The sequence below is a fragment of the Sphaeramia orbicularis genome, chromosome 22 (genome assembly GCF_902148855.1).
Source record: "Sphaeramia orbicularis chromosome 22, fSphaOr1.1, whole genome shotgun sequence".
Taxonomy (NCBI): Eukaryota; Metazoa; Chordata; class Actinopteri; order Kurtiformes; family Apogonidae; genus Sphaeramia; species Sphaeramia orbicularis.
This window is the reverse complement of record NC_043978.1, coordinates 13,983,588-13,998,232: the sequence shown is the minus strand read 5'-3', so window position 1 is coordinate 13,998,232 and position 14,645 is coordinate 13,983,588. Positions and strand designations below refer to the sequence as shown.

General features: G+C 37.4%; 1 protein-coding gene across 1 annotated transcript in view; it reads right to left on the bottom strand.

Moving 5' to 3' along the window:
* Positions 1-2,841: 2,841 nt before the first annotated feature.
* larp1b (La ribonucleoprotein 1B) overlaps positions 2,842-14,645 on the bottom strand; it is a 63,333-nt gene continuing 51,529 nt past the window's right edge. Inside the window, 4 exon segments of the mRNA XM_030127260.1 lie at positions 2,842-4,266; positions 7,316-7,443; positions 10,698-10,807; positions 13,745-13,889. Coding sequence (XP_029983120.1) covers positions 3,997-4,266; positions 7,316-7,443; positions 10,698-10,807; positions 13,745-13,889 — 653 coding nt within the window. The 3' untranslated portion in view covers positions 2,842-3,996.

Sequence of the window (14,645 nt, the reverse complement as noted above, 5' to 3'; positions counted from 1 at the left end):
TTAAAAGTGAATATTGTTTCCAAATATTAGGGTAAATAAAATCAAAATTGTAATAAATTAAAACTATACTCAAATATTTGACATAAAAGCATAGCTTTACATTGGGTTTTTTCCCCGAAAAGTGTGGTAATCAAACACGTTTATCATGATAATTAGAATTTAAACAGTAATACTAACCGTCTGCAATTTTACCGTGGTTTATCATTACATCCTTAGTATTTATCCACATATATCTGCTCAGATTGGTTTACTCTTCATGTGTGTCTACTCCTCTACATCTCTGGGGCAAATATTACTTTTTACCCCCAATGCATTTACTACCAGTAGCTTGAGTATTTTCACACTTGGATATCATTAGCATAACATAAAAACAAATGATCCGATTAATTATGACTAGGGGTGTGTATCGGCAAGAATCTGGTGATACAATACAAATTACAATACTAGGATCACGATACGATATATCACGATATGTCATGATACTGTTAAAAAGGCAATTTTTTGTTTGTTTCTTTTTAAAAAAAAAAAAAAAAGATTATTTCCTTGAAGAATTTTTAATCAAACCAGAAATATGCACAAATACTAAACACATTTTTATTTGATCACAACAGGATCTAATGCTATATCACAAAATGTTCCTGTGTTTAAACTTAAATTATGTTTTACAGACATTACAGTTTCAGATCCTGTTCAAATGTTCATATTCCATTAGTTCAGAACTAACATCAGAACATTATTTTTGTTCAATCCCAACAAAGGAGCTAACATTATTTAATAAAAGAATGTTAAATAATAATAAATAAAATATAAACAAAAAAGAAAAATAACAAAAATGGATTTGAATAAATACCTAAAAATATTGATACATTAGATTTTAATATCGATACAGTATTGTGAAATGAAATATCGTGATATATTGCAGAACCGATATCTCTTAACACCCCTAATTATGACATATGCAGTTATTCAAATGAACCATCTCTTATCAGATATCTGTGTAAGTTCACATTTGCACAGGTTGTCGGTCATGTTTCGTCACAAACCCAACACACTTCATCACTTCTGTTTGCTTAAGTTTCTTGGATGAGAGACATATGTTTTCAAGAACAAAACCACTCCAGCTGATCCTTAATAGAAAAACTATTAAAGATCTCTTTTATCAGATTCAACATCTATCACTATAATCCAGTAAAGTTACTCTAAAATGTACCATTCTTCACTTTTAATTTGGTATTTATTCCATAGCATCTTCAACATTCAAGATTCAAAGCATTTATTATCATATGCTGTGAGGAAACAACTTTCCTATAGAATAAAACTGTTTCTTTGCTGTCCACAGAATGACAACTATATTAAAACAAGTATGAATAGATAAAATATAAAAAAGATTGTGCAAGTCAAAAATAAACAGGAAGTACAGGTACATGAGGTAGTGCAAACAATGGCAGTCCTGTAGTAATTTAATATGTTTAAACACTAGACTTATGGTATTTTTAGAATAACAGAGTATTTCACCACTAACCACGTATATACTTGCAATACTTCCAAATGCATATTAAAATACATTTGCAAAATTTATTTACATATGTAAACTACTGCCAATAAAGTTATATTTTTATCTCTTCTCATTAAAAGACTTTGAAAATGTGATTAATTCTTGATAAAGTGTAACTGTAACCATAGCACTTGGACAAAGGTGATTATTGATGTGTGTAAAGTAGAATAAATAGAGGAATATGTCTGAAACAAACTTATTCCAACTTCACAGATAAGAGTGTAGTACATTCATTCAATTCAGTTCAAATGGTGATTTATTTATTTATTTTTGCCAAAACAGAGCTTTTAATTTATGTGTAATGTAAATATCCTTCATTCATATTCTGCAAAAAAATGTGCAGGAAATGTGACTAAAACAGCTCAAGTGTCTGACATTTACCAAAGTCGTAACAATGAGAATTGGCACTTTTCAGTTCTTTCATTTAGTTTCATTTCACAAAACAAATGTGAAGAATTGACAAGTACCATTTTTGAGTGTATTTTATTAAAATTTCCATCACCACTCTTTTTGTTTTTTACATGTAAATTGTTTTAAAATGGATAAATGTGTTAAAATTTCACCTAAGTGTAAAAAAAAGTCTTACCCGTCGCTATGTAGAACAGAAATGAATCCACTTCTGCTTTGAAACTGCGGTTTACGAGGGACATTTAAATCCATCAGAACACCCGCCTACCTGAGTTTTGAGCCGAAGCCAGAGTTTTAATCCTTTTTGTCCGTGTGCAGGGACCCGTAGTGTATCTACAGGTATGTATCTACTATGGAAGTGAATATTTTGTGTGTAATTCCTTCCATAACATATTAGATTTATATGTTTATAGTCTGTACATGTCCACAAGTTTCCCTAATTTCACATTTTTAGCTAAATACAAAGCTTAAACATTAAATAAAAGCCTTTTCTTTTTTATCATACACTCAGTTTGACTCCAACCTTCTTATGTGATGACTGCTGTCTGAACTTCATCTGGTTACAATTTCATTCTTCTGTTATCTCGTTGCTATGCACTCATCTTATAAACACTTTTTTCTTTTTTTTTACCATATTTACCCTATGAGAAATTGGCAAAAATAGTGAAGCAAAACCACTTTAGATTTACAGTAATAATCTGAGATGATCTGACAGATTCATAAGTGTGTGATGACAGCTGCTGACTTTCACTTGGGAACAAAAACCTGCTGATCAGGCTCGACGATTCGCCCTCAGCAACGCCAGAAGACATTCAGAGGCAGGAGAGAGAAAAGCGCAGAGTGAGCAGATGAGGACAGATCACACAAACACACGTCTCTTACAATCAACTGTTATTTTATATTTTTTTGCATTTTACAATTCAAGGCATTAACATGCATTGCTTTATCCTAAAACTCACTCAAAACCACACTACCGATAAAACAAATCACTTCTTAAAATCAAAAGAATAATTGAATAGCAAATGATTTTTATAGTATTTACATTTTTTCTTTAAATTCAATTCTAAAACCTCTTTAAAGTCGTTCGATGAAAGAAAGGAAAGTGAAGGATTTAAGTGCTCTAAAGCACCAAACCTCAAACATAATACGAAGTCAACTTCAAGCTAAAATATAGTTTTATGTTGCTAGCTCACACCCATTATTTCAGCAGAAACATCTCAATTTTATCATATTCAATAGCAAAAGCCATTAAAAACTGCAATGATTACCTAAGACTATTCCATCAATCAAGTAAATGGAAAAAATAACACAAAAATAAAACAATAAATTATACTATCTCTGGGTGTAAAAACGGGACTTAAGTAAAGCTTCCCAGAAAAAATATCATTTTCTAATGATGTTTTTTTTTTCCTTGCAGGTTTGAATTAAAAACCAGTTCAGCTGTGATGCGTCAGGGCACGTCGGTTAACGGAGCAGCAGCCTCGGCGTCAGTCCTTCACAAATTAATACAGATCTCAACTTGATTGTCATGAGGAAAAAAAAAAAAAAAAAAAAGAAACGGAGTTGTGTCAGTTTTAAACACAGGATTCAGGTCAGAATTAATCAGGAAGACTTAAAAAAAAAAAAAAAAAGAAGCAGAATTTGAATAATTTTGTGTCTAATCGCACTCTGGCTGTTTCTGGTGAGTCAGATTAAGGCACACAGGACTGAACTGTTGCAGCATCTCTGATCTTGGCAAATAGAATCACACGTCAACAGGCTGTGCTGTTTAGAGTTTTGGCATCTGAGAGAGTAAAGACAAAATGCAGGGAATGCATTTTTTTGTAAACGTTATGAGGCGCACAGATTCAAGCTCACTGCCTATGCTCGCTTTAAAATGAAATGCACTGATAAAAACAGCCAAATTAAGTCAACCACGCTCTCAAACGGTCTCTCTTCATATGTTTTGCTGCTGAAATGAGCAGCTCAGAGCCGCTGCGTCGCTCTGGATCTCATTTCCAAACCCCCTCCGACACGTGGGGAGGGAGGGGGCTTCATTTATTTGGTGCAGCGCTTTCCTTCTTCCCCCCTCCTGGTTCTGGTTTCTTCCCCTGGGCAGGTGGTGCTGCCTGGGCTGGTTTTGGGGCGTTGTCTTTGGGTGGGGCGCTCTGAGCGGCGGCGGCGGGCGGGGCGGTGCTGCCGGAGGCCTTGGATGCCTGCGCAGGCTTTGAGGTAGAGTTGGAAGGATGTCGCCGACGCCTCCCTTCATCCCCGGCCGAGGACGAGTGACGTCTCCTCCTCCCTCCCTCCTCTCCCATGGGGGGCTGCGGGTGGAAAAAGGTCAGAGGTCAGAGTCGTTGCGTGAGGATCCATCAAAACATTGCAGCAACAATTTGTCATTTCTCTTCAGCTTCCCTTTAAAATGTCACTGTAGTCAGCAGCAACTTCCTCCTTATGAAAAACAGAACACGATAATGACAGAAGGAGCAAACATTTACACATGATAACAGGTTTGAACACTTTGAAAGCTCCAGCCTGGAACATTTAGAGCAGGGGTTCCAAACATACGGCCCAGGGGCCAAAACTGGCCCGCCAAAAGGTCCAATCTGGCCCGCAGGATGAATTTGGGAAATGCAAAAATTACACTGAAGATATTAAAGGTGCGAGAGACTTTCGTGACCAGTTTTTCATCAGATCTGTAAAACCTCAGTATCATGAATCTGTCAGTCTTTCTGTCATTACTCACCTGAATCTCTTGCATTACAGTGAACAGTTTCTTAGTGCCATCCACCATAAACAAACCATGTGTTTACAAACAGAGCCGGGAGGGAACTCAGGCATCTTCGGAATTTTGTCACGATGTGCATTGTGGGAAACAAAGGCTCGTGCAGCTGCCTGACAGTGGCAGCTGGAACGGACACGACGCGGAAACGGCAGGAGCTCCCTTCCCTCTATGCATATTCCTCCAGCCGTTTCTGCGTTTCAGCCGTTTCTGCGTCGTGTTTGTTTCATCCATATAATATCATATGATTGCGCTGCCGCTGTCAGGCAACTTTGTGAACCTCCCTTTCCCACAATGCACATTGCAACAAAATTCCTAAGATTCCCGAGTTCCCTCCCGGCTCTGTTTGTAAACACATTGTTTATGGTGGATGGCACCAAGAAACTGTTCACTGTAATGCAAGAGATTCAGGTGAGTAATGACAGAAAGACTGACAGATTCATGATACTGAGGATATGACTGAGGTTTGACAGATTTGATGAAAAATTGGTCACGAAAGTCTCCTTTAACAATCAACAGTGTCAAACTCATTTTAGTTCGGGTTCCACATATAGACCAACATGATCTAAAGTAAAATAAGTTAAATAATAGCATAATAACCTATAAATAATGACAACTCCGTTTTTCTAGGTTCTAGGTTCAACTGGACTAGTTTTGCTCTTTTGAAGCAAAACTAGTCAAAAAAACCCTATACTCTAATAGTTTAATAACTGGTACAACAGTTTTTATTCATTCATTTTATTTGATTTAACCTTTATTTAACTGGGGGCGGCTGTGGCTCAGTTGGTAGAGAGGGTCGTTGGTTCAAATCCTGGCTCTAACTGTCCACTTGTCAAAGTGTCCTTAGGCAAGACACTGAACCCTAAATTGCGCCCAGTAGGATCTGGCAGCACCCTGCATGGTGGCAGCTGCTCATTGGTGCATGAGTGTGTGTGTGTGTGTGTGTGAGAGAATGGGTGGCTTTGTAAAGTGCCATGAAGGTGTATAAAATGCGCTAAATAAGTGCATTTACCATTTACGTTATTTAACCAGGTAAGTTAGTGCAGAACTGATTCTCATTTTCAACTAGAAAAGCACTCGGAGAGCGCAGACCTCCACCAAGGCACATCAGTCCCCCCCCCCATCACCACCAAAATTTAATCATTTGTTCCTTGTGCCAGTATCAATATTTCCTGAAAATTTTATCACCCCCCCCCCCACCCCAATCACCACCAGAAGTTAATCATTTGTTCCTTGTGCCAGTATTAATATTTCCTGAAAATTTCATGCAAATCCATCCATAACTTTTTGAGTTATTGGATGGTGGGAGGAAGATGGAGTACCTGGAGAAAACCCACACAACTGTAAGGAGAACATGCAAACTCCACAGAAAAGTTCCTGGTGTTGGAATTGAACTCAGGACCTTCTCACTGTGAGGCGACAGTGCGCCACCCAACAGTGCATGTATCTGGTCTAAACCATCAAGATAAGGATGTCAGGGCTCAGTGCATTCATTCATGCAGAGAACATGTGGTCGATTGTGTGCAAAGATCGATTAACAGAAAGCAGAACTGAAGTTTAGAAGCGAATGTTCCACCCACAGACCTTTATATGTCACTAGTGTTGCAGCGGTGCACAATTTCAAGGCATTCCACGGAGTAAAAATGTACTAAACTGATAACATACCAAGGTAATTTGTTTATCTATGGTACTGAAAAGAATGTCACCGAAGAATCTCTCATATCAACCAACCTCTAACACATCCCACATGTACAGGTCACACATTTTCCATTAATTTTCATGCGTACATACATTTCTGAAGCCAAAAAACAAACAGGAACTCAATGACCCGTTGGATGAGAGCAAGGGAAAGTGAGAGGAGGATTGGATAAAGATGATGTGTTGACATTTGGACACATTATCTGTTTACATTTGACTGCAAACAGGCTGTGTAACAACAACACTGAGTGGAAAAAATGTACTATAGGAATAGAATAGAATAGAATAAAATAGAATAGAATAGCTTTAATGTCATTGCAAATACCACTGTACAATGCAGCGAAATTTGTTTTTATGTTGTGTGTGTATTTAGGTTTTATGCAACGTGGTATCATAAACTGTGTACAGATAACACGCCACTTTTAATTGGCGTGTTATCTGTACGCATTATAAGCTTTCAGCGAGTATATTTACGCCGCATAAAATAGCATGCCATTAGTGCAATTAGCAGTTAGGTTTAGGGTTAGCGATAAGCGCAATTAGTGGCTAGCACAATTAGCGGTTAGGTTTAGGGTTGGGTTTAGCAATTAGCACAATTACCGATTAGGACAATTAGTGGCTAGCGCATTGACACACCATCAAAAGGTGTTAAATAACACGCGAAAGGATGAAAATGAGTACGTATAGCACGCCAAATGCAATAACATGGCGTCACATACAACGCGATTTCATGAGATCCGTCTGTTTTATGTTGTTAATTAATAAAAAAAATATAAAATAACTCAAGCAAAGAGACACGCACGCGCGCACACACACACACACACACACACACACACACACACACACACACACACACACACACAAGTGTTTCAGTTTAATAAAGTGAAACTCACCACCACCCTGAAGTCCTCCAGGTTCTTAAACTGGGAGAGGTGTTCCTGCAGCTTGGGGTCGATGGGTTGGTTCTTAATCTTAGAGTATTTTAAAAAGGCCCAGAACTTCTCCAGACCGTACAGCTGACCTGAGGAGGACGGAAACACAGTGAAGGAATCACAGATCAGCCATTTTCTACACACTTCTTCCTTCACTGAATGTAAGCAGTGATTCCCTGAGCTCCACCAGATGCACATTATATGACATTAGCATTATCGCCTATAAATAATGGCCACTCCAAAATGTTTTATTTGTTTTAGTGGGGAAAAAATAACATTAAATGATGAAAATACATGAATAACCTGAAAAAAATTAAATTTCTTCAGAAAAATATTGAGTGCAATTTTAACAATATTATGCCTAAAATGATCATTTATACATGTGCATTACAGATCGGATCTACAAAGGCACAAGACATATAATAACAGGCAGAATATTGTTAAAATAGCATAAAATGTATTTTCTTTAGACATTTCAGGTTTTCCAAATTTGTTCAGGTTATTCAACATTTATTGTTAAAGGTTTGTTAATGTGCATATTTTTCACAATTTAATGTTATTTTTTTGTACTAAAACAAAAAAAAAGTTGGAGTTGTCATTATTTATAGGTTATTATTTTACTTGAGATCACATTGGTCTGTATGTGGAGCCTGAACTAACATTTTTGACTGTTAATATCATCCCGCAGGTCAGATTGGAACCCTTGCCAGGCCGGTTTTGGCCTGCATGTTTGACACCCCTGACTGAACTCCTGGAAAATGTAATAAAATAAATAAAAAGAAAAATTCAATCTGTCTTTAATCTTAACTATCACATCAAAATCAAAGGATAATTCCATGTTCTAGTCAGTCTAGTGTTGCTGTGTTATTGTCTCTCTGTTGTTAAAATGAAAAATGTCCAATAAAAAGACAGTATAAAAAAAAAAAAAAATCACAGAATAACTGGATGAGACCTGCAGCAACTGATTAATAACCTGCAGCCCTGAACTGAACTAAAAAGTAAAAAGTAAGTAAAATGAGTTCGACCCCCTTGACTGTTAATAACGTCAGTGTAATTTTTGCAATTCAAATTCATCCCGTGGGCCGGATTGGAACCTTTGGTGGGCCAGTTTTGGCCCATGGACCACATGTTTGACACTCCTGGTCTGGACTGTTGGGCCCAATCCCAATTCACCCCTTAAAAATTAAATCAGACTTGAATTCTACTTGTCATCGTTGTGAAGCTGAACCAGCCACACTGTCTCACATGTTCTGGTTTTGTTCAAAACTGAAAAACTTTTGGCAGTCTACAGTATATTTAAATTTCTTTCTGATGTAACAGGGTCTCATGTTGAACCTGAGGCAAAAAAATTGCAATATTTGGCATTATATCACATTCTTTTCATTTTAACCAAAAATCTAAAAGTCTGATTGCCTTCACCACTCTTTTAGCTCCTAGATTAATACTACTTAAATGGAAAGATAAACAAACCTCCAACATTTAAAAATTGGTTTCTGGATCTTTTTTTTTTTTTTTTACATCATTTAACATTGGAAAAAATTTGATATTCTATAAGAGGATGTTTATAAGTTTTTCAGTACCTGGCAACCTGTTCTGAATCACATAAAAGAGGTACATCCCTCACTTATTCCAGAGTAGTCTTATTAATATGAGTCTGTGACTAATATCTGTGTTCCTTATTTTTTATTTATTTATTATTATTGTTAATCATCATCTTTTTTATGGTGCAACAGGGTGGGAATGTTCATGGGTTTGGGTATAAAAAAAACAAAAACAATGACTGTATTATGCTTCTCTGGATGACTCAGTATGTAAAAAAAACACTTTGAACAATCCCAATTCACCCCTTGGCTCCTCCCCCTCTATGTTGTGCGTTCACGTGAAGGGGGTAGGGGTGTCCTGACGCTCTATGAGTTGGAGGGGAAGGGCTAAGGGGGAGGGCTGTTTTCAGTACCACACTACAAATGGACAGGTATGAGAAATCTCCCATAATTCTGTTTGAATCATTGTCATGATGGAGGTAAACGGAGCAAAAAAGTGCAGCAGTGTGATGAAAGAAACACACAAATGTACGTATTTTCATTGTAAACAACTTAATCATTCGATCAACCACTTAATACCGTTTTAATGTATTATAAATCGGATTTCTGTGGTTTGTGGTTGATAGCCGTAAAAAGTTGCCCAAAGCTCATGCAACAGACGGTTACAGCTGCTGACGGCATGGGGAATTCTATCGGAAACATAGACCCAATCCCAGTTCACCTCTTAGCCCCTCCCCCTTGGCCCTTGCACTTGGCACTACCCCTTGAAAAGGAGCTGCAAGGGGTAGGGGTTGAAACATTCTCCTATGAAATGGGACAACCCTTCCAGACCTGTTACATCATCAGCAGTCATCGATGCCACTATAACTGATGCAAAAACTTTTTTCCCGAAAGTATTCATCATGCCATCAGTAGCTGTAACCATTTCTATTACATGGGCTTTGGTCATCTTTTTACAGCTATCAACTATAAACCGCATAAATGCGATCTAGAACACATTGAAATGGCATTAAACGGTCGATCAAATGATTACTGTACTTTCCGGTCTATAAGCCGCTTCTTTTTTCCACACACTGAACCCGCAGCTCTAAAATGATGTGGCTAAATTCATGTTTTCTGGGCTAACGATTGATCCGGCTGATGAAGAAGGAAATAGAACTGCTGCACGTAAGTTTGGCATCAATGAATCGATGGTGAGACTTTGGAGACAGGGTGGGTGCGGCTTACAGTCCAGAAAGTACGGTAAGTTGTTTACGAAGAAAATACGTGCATTTGAGTGTTTCTTTCATTACACTGCTGTACTTTTTGGCTGTGTTTACCTCCATCTTGCCAATGATTTGAACAGAATTATGGGAAATTTCTCCTACCCCTCTGTTCGTAGTGTAGTCCTGAAAAATCTCAGTTTTGAAGGCTATACAGCCCTTCGCCTCCGTCTAATTGAGAATTGGGACAATACTACCCCTTCACGTGTATGCGCAAAATGGAGGGGTAGAGGTAAGGGGGAGGGGCCAAGGGGTGAACTGGGATTCAGCCAAAGTTGTCACATCTGTTAATAGCGGCATCGATGACTGCTGATGATGTAACAGGTCTCGAAGGGTTGTCTCATTTCATAGGGGAATGTTTCAACCCTTACCCCTTGCAGCTCCATTACAAGGGTTAGTGCCAAGTGCAAGGGCCAAGGGGTAGGGGAAAGGGGGAGGGGCCAAGGGGGAATTGGGATTGGGCCTTACTGTCATCATATTCTGAACATTTGTGTGCACTGGTGGTGGTTTTGGATGAGCCGGTACTTCAGGGTGTTTTACCTTTCTCAAAGTCTCGGAGCGTCTCCTCCTGGAAGTCCTTGAACAGCTCTAACCTGAATCTCTTCTCCAAACCGTAGCTGTAGTATCTGAACAGACACTCCAGTCCGTACCTGCAGGAGAAAACAAATATTTACACGACCTCTGACCTACAGAAGCGCTAAACAAACGGCGTTCAGCTCCGGGTCTGGCTCACACAGGACAGAAGGATGTTTGTTTTGACAGTGTGCGCCCATGTTTCTGTGTGCTTTCGACATTTTTTTTCTTTTTTACCCAGCAGATCGTTCTAGTTGAGGTTTTACTGAATCCGACAGACAAGTGGCTCGGTTTTTGGTTCATTACATAACCTCTGGTGTTCATAAACGGCTGATAGCTCATTACAGCTCTGTCTGTCACACACCCTGACTCCCACCTCCATGTAGAGCTGATCCGCTGACTGATTTAGACAAGAATGTGGGTTTGGCAGGTGTATACTCCTGGCAGATGCACAGCTATGTTGAAGCGAAGCCGACGCCCCTGTTAACCCTCTGCAGCAGATTCATCATAACACTGCCGCTGCCTGAACCTGCTCACAATATGCTGTTATGTGGACACAGGAAGTGCAGTTGGATTATTTTCCCTCACCTGCAAAGTCTAAGTGGGACTACTGCAACTGTGAACTGTCCATTTTCTGCCACTAATCTGAAAGCATTCATTTAATTGATTAAGATGCCGTTACATGGACAATGGAATCCACTAAAAAATAGGACCAGTGGCCCTTTATCACAGCATCATGTTCTATAAAGAATCAAAACCAAGTTGAATTTGTGAGGTTGTCAAGTTCTATTCTGTGTTAGAGTCCTGTGGTGTTGATGCAGGAGATCAATCTCCCAATAGAAGTGGGTGGTACTTTCACTGGAGGAGAACTCAACTAATTCAATCCAAGTTCATATATGACTTCTATCAGTGATCAATAGGAACTATATTGATATCTGTATCCATTTACATGTTGTAAACCATTAAAATATGGACAATTTTAAGTAAAGGAAAATTCTGAATATTTAAAAAAATTCATCAAAATTTGAAAAATCTAAATTTCTCAAAACTGTGTAGACATTGTCCCAAAGAAGCTACATATAAAATTTGAAATGAATCCAACCAATAGTTTCAGAGAAGAAAACTACTGAAATCTAGGCATTAGTGACCTTAACTTTAACCCTTCAAGGTCACTCAAGGTCAAAGGTCATGGACTCAAATGAAAATCCATATATGACTTCCTATCAGTGCTCAATAATAACTATATTGATATCTGTAACTATTTACATGTTATAAGCCATCAAAAAAATGGACCAATATAGTAAAGGCAAATTTTTAATACTTCAAAAATTTGTAAAAATGCAAAAATCTAAATTTGTCAAAACTGGCAACAAACTTTATAGACATTGTCCCAAGGAAGATACATATAAAATTTGATATGAATTCGACCAGTAGTTTTGTCGGAGAAGATGTTTTTTAGAAATTGCTAGCAAAGATGAAGATGATGATGCCAGATACAGCGCCTTCACCGCAGCTCATGACCAATCAGCTGGTGAGATTAAAAAAAAATCTGAAGCAAAGTTGACTCTGCTGTGAAGAGTTTTATGGGCTAAAACAGTAAAAGAAGAAGCAAACAGGTTTGGTGGATCTGAACCACAGCTCTTCTTAGATATTTAATGTCTCCTACCAGGACTTCTGCAGGTTTCAACAGGTTAAAAGTACGACTGTTTAGAGGCTGTAATGAATGAAGGTTAATACCTACGGCTTTGGGAGTAATTATTACACACCTACATGCCCACATCTTCATGTACAAACAGCTGCTTGATATGTGTGACCTATTTTGTCCCACTGGAGTTTAACATCATTAACATAAGTCTGAAGTATCTGTGTGCGTTCAGAGGCTGGACCTGCAGCTGATGGACTTTAATGGACATTAATTCTTCAGCAGCAGCAAAACAACACATTACATAAACTGTGTGAGTTATTTCAGGCTAAACCCAAACACTTAAGTAGAGACAGACACTGAATTCTCCTTAAGAGTGATGTGTTAGTGGCATCGATGCTACAAACCCATAGATTAGAGCATCATTTTCTGTAAAATACTATAATTACACTGATAAACAGACTATTTAAAATTAATTTTAACTGAACAGAAAATGTTTAACAACACTGTATTTTATGTTTTAATGACACCGTTTTTATGACACCTCTGTAGGTGGAAAGTAGATGAAATGAAAAATTAAGATGGATCACCTGGAAGGTAATTTATAAATTTTTTAAAAAATTTTAATGTATTTTAACACTATTCAGAAAGAATTCAAAGAAAAGTGTTGAAGCTCCAGCAAATTTTCCTGATGAGACTAACTTGAATCTCCACTATTTTCTTCATTTATGCTTCTTAGAGAATATTTAGGATTATAGCCCTGAAGCACTGACACACAGGGTTCGTACACATTTTTCAAGGTCAAATTCAAGCACTTTTAAGGGTCATTTTAAATTTTTGCTCAGCATCTTTTCGCTGGAGTAAAATACAAATGTACACAAATACAAATACTAATTTTTCATAATTTTTTAACTTTTTATCACAATGATGTATATTGTATTATGCTATAAACATCTAAAAGTATGTTTCATAAAAGCAAAAAAATCTGAAAATAAAGGGGAACACAAAGTTTTATCTGAAAAAAGGGAGGCCACTTGGCATTCTTCAGACACACTTGCACCGAGACAAAAATTAAGATAAAAATGTACCTGGAGTCGACCTGAGAACACACAGGAATGTTCTTTTTTGACATAACGTTTTATTTTTCTAAATGTATCACCTCTCTGTAAGTAATTTTGGCTTGAGTTAATATTAAAAATAAATTAATCACATCACAGAGTTATAATTGCAAGAACTTAAACTAAAATTCAACCACTTTTCAGACCTTGAAAACACAACACTGAAATTCAAGCATTTTCAAGGATTTCAAGCACCTGTTCGAACCCTGGAAATATAATAAATAATCTTATTCAACAGTGGTCGTCGTCCTCACCTGTTGTTTTCTTTGGCATCTTCCAGCGCATACTGTTTGAACTCCTCGTACATCTTCCTGTTGAAGTTGTCCCTCAGGAAAAAGGACCAGAACCTGAACAGGGTGTTCATCTCCTGAGACTGGCCAATACCCAACCGTTTCCTCTCTGAAACACACACAGACATTTAACATGAGTTTAATTACAGGAAAAGATCATAAAGATCATAAAAATTCAACCGTTCGCTCAACAAGAAAATTTTCAAAACATGGTGATAGAATACATCTTGTTCTTTCCATAGACATCTGAGCATGCTCGGTCGTCGTTAAATAAAAATATCTGCATAATAAACTTCGAACGTACCCTTTACACTTCCTTGACATGTTTTCTCTAAAATAAATCATAATCAAGCCTCAATATGACAAATCTTCATCACCCTTATCCCACTTTGTGGATTCTGTCATTCACATTTATTTCTTCACTATTAAAGGTATGACACCAACTCACGTGATCTCTTAAATATGCCAAGTATCTAAACACTTTAAATTATGTCTCATTGTCTATTTCTCTTAGACTTATTTCTCTTGTACTTATGGTTCACTTACATTAATTCTTTATCACTGTATGTACTGTTTTTGATAAATCTTGGATTCCTTTATACATCTACTGCACAAACCAATATTCCAGTATTAATTCACAGTCTCAAACATTTTACATATTGCAAATCAACATATCAGTGACAGTCAATACTTTGAAGATTTTCATAAGTCAGACGGAGGGTTTTCAAGTGCGAGCACATTATGTTTTGTTTTTACTGTTGTTTACAGTGCTGTTGTGATTTTCCTTACATTTTTTTTGGATTTTTACCGAGTTTTGACCATGTAACTGCTTTTTGGAGTTCAACCAGGTGCCAAAAAGCAGCTG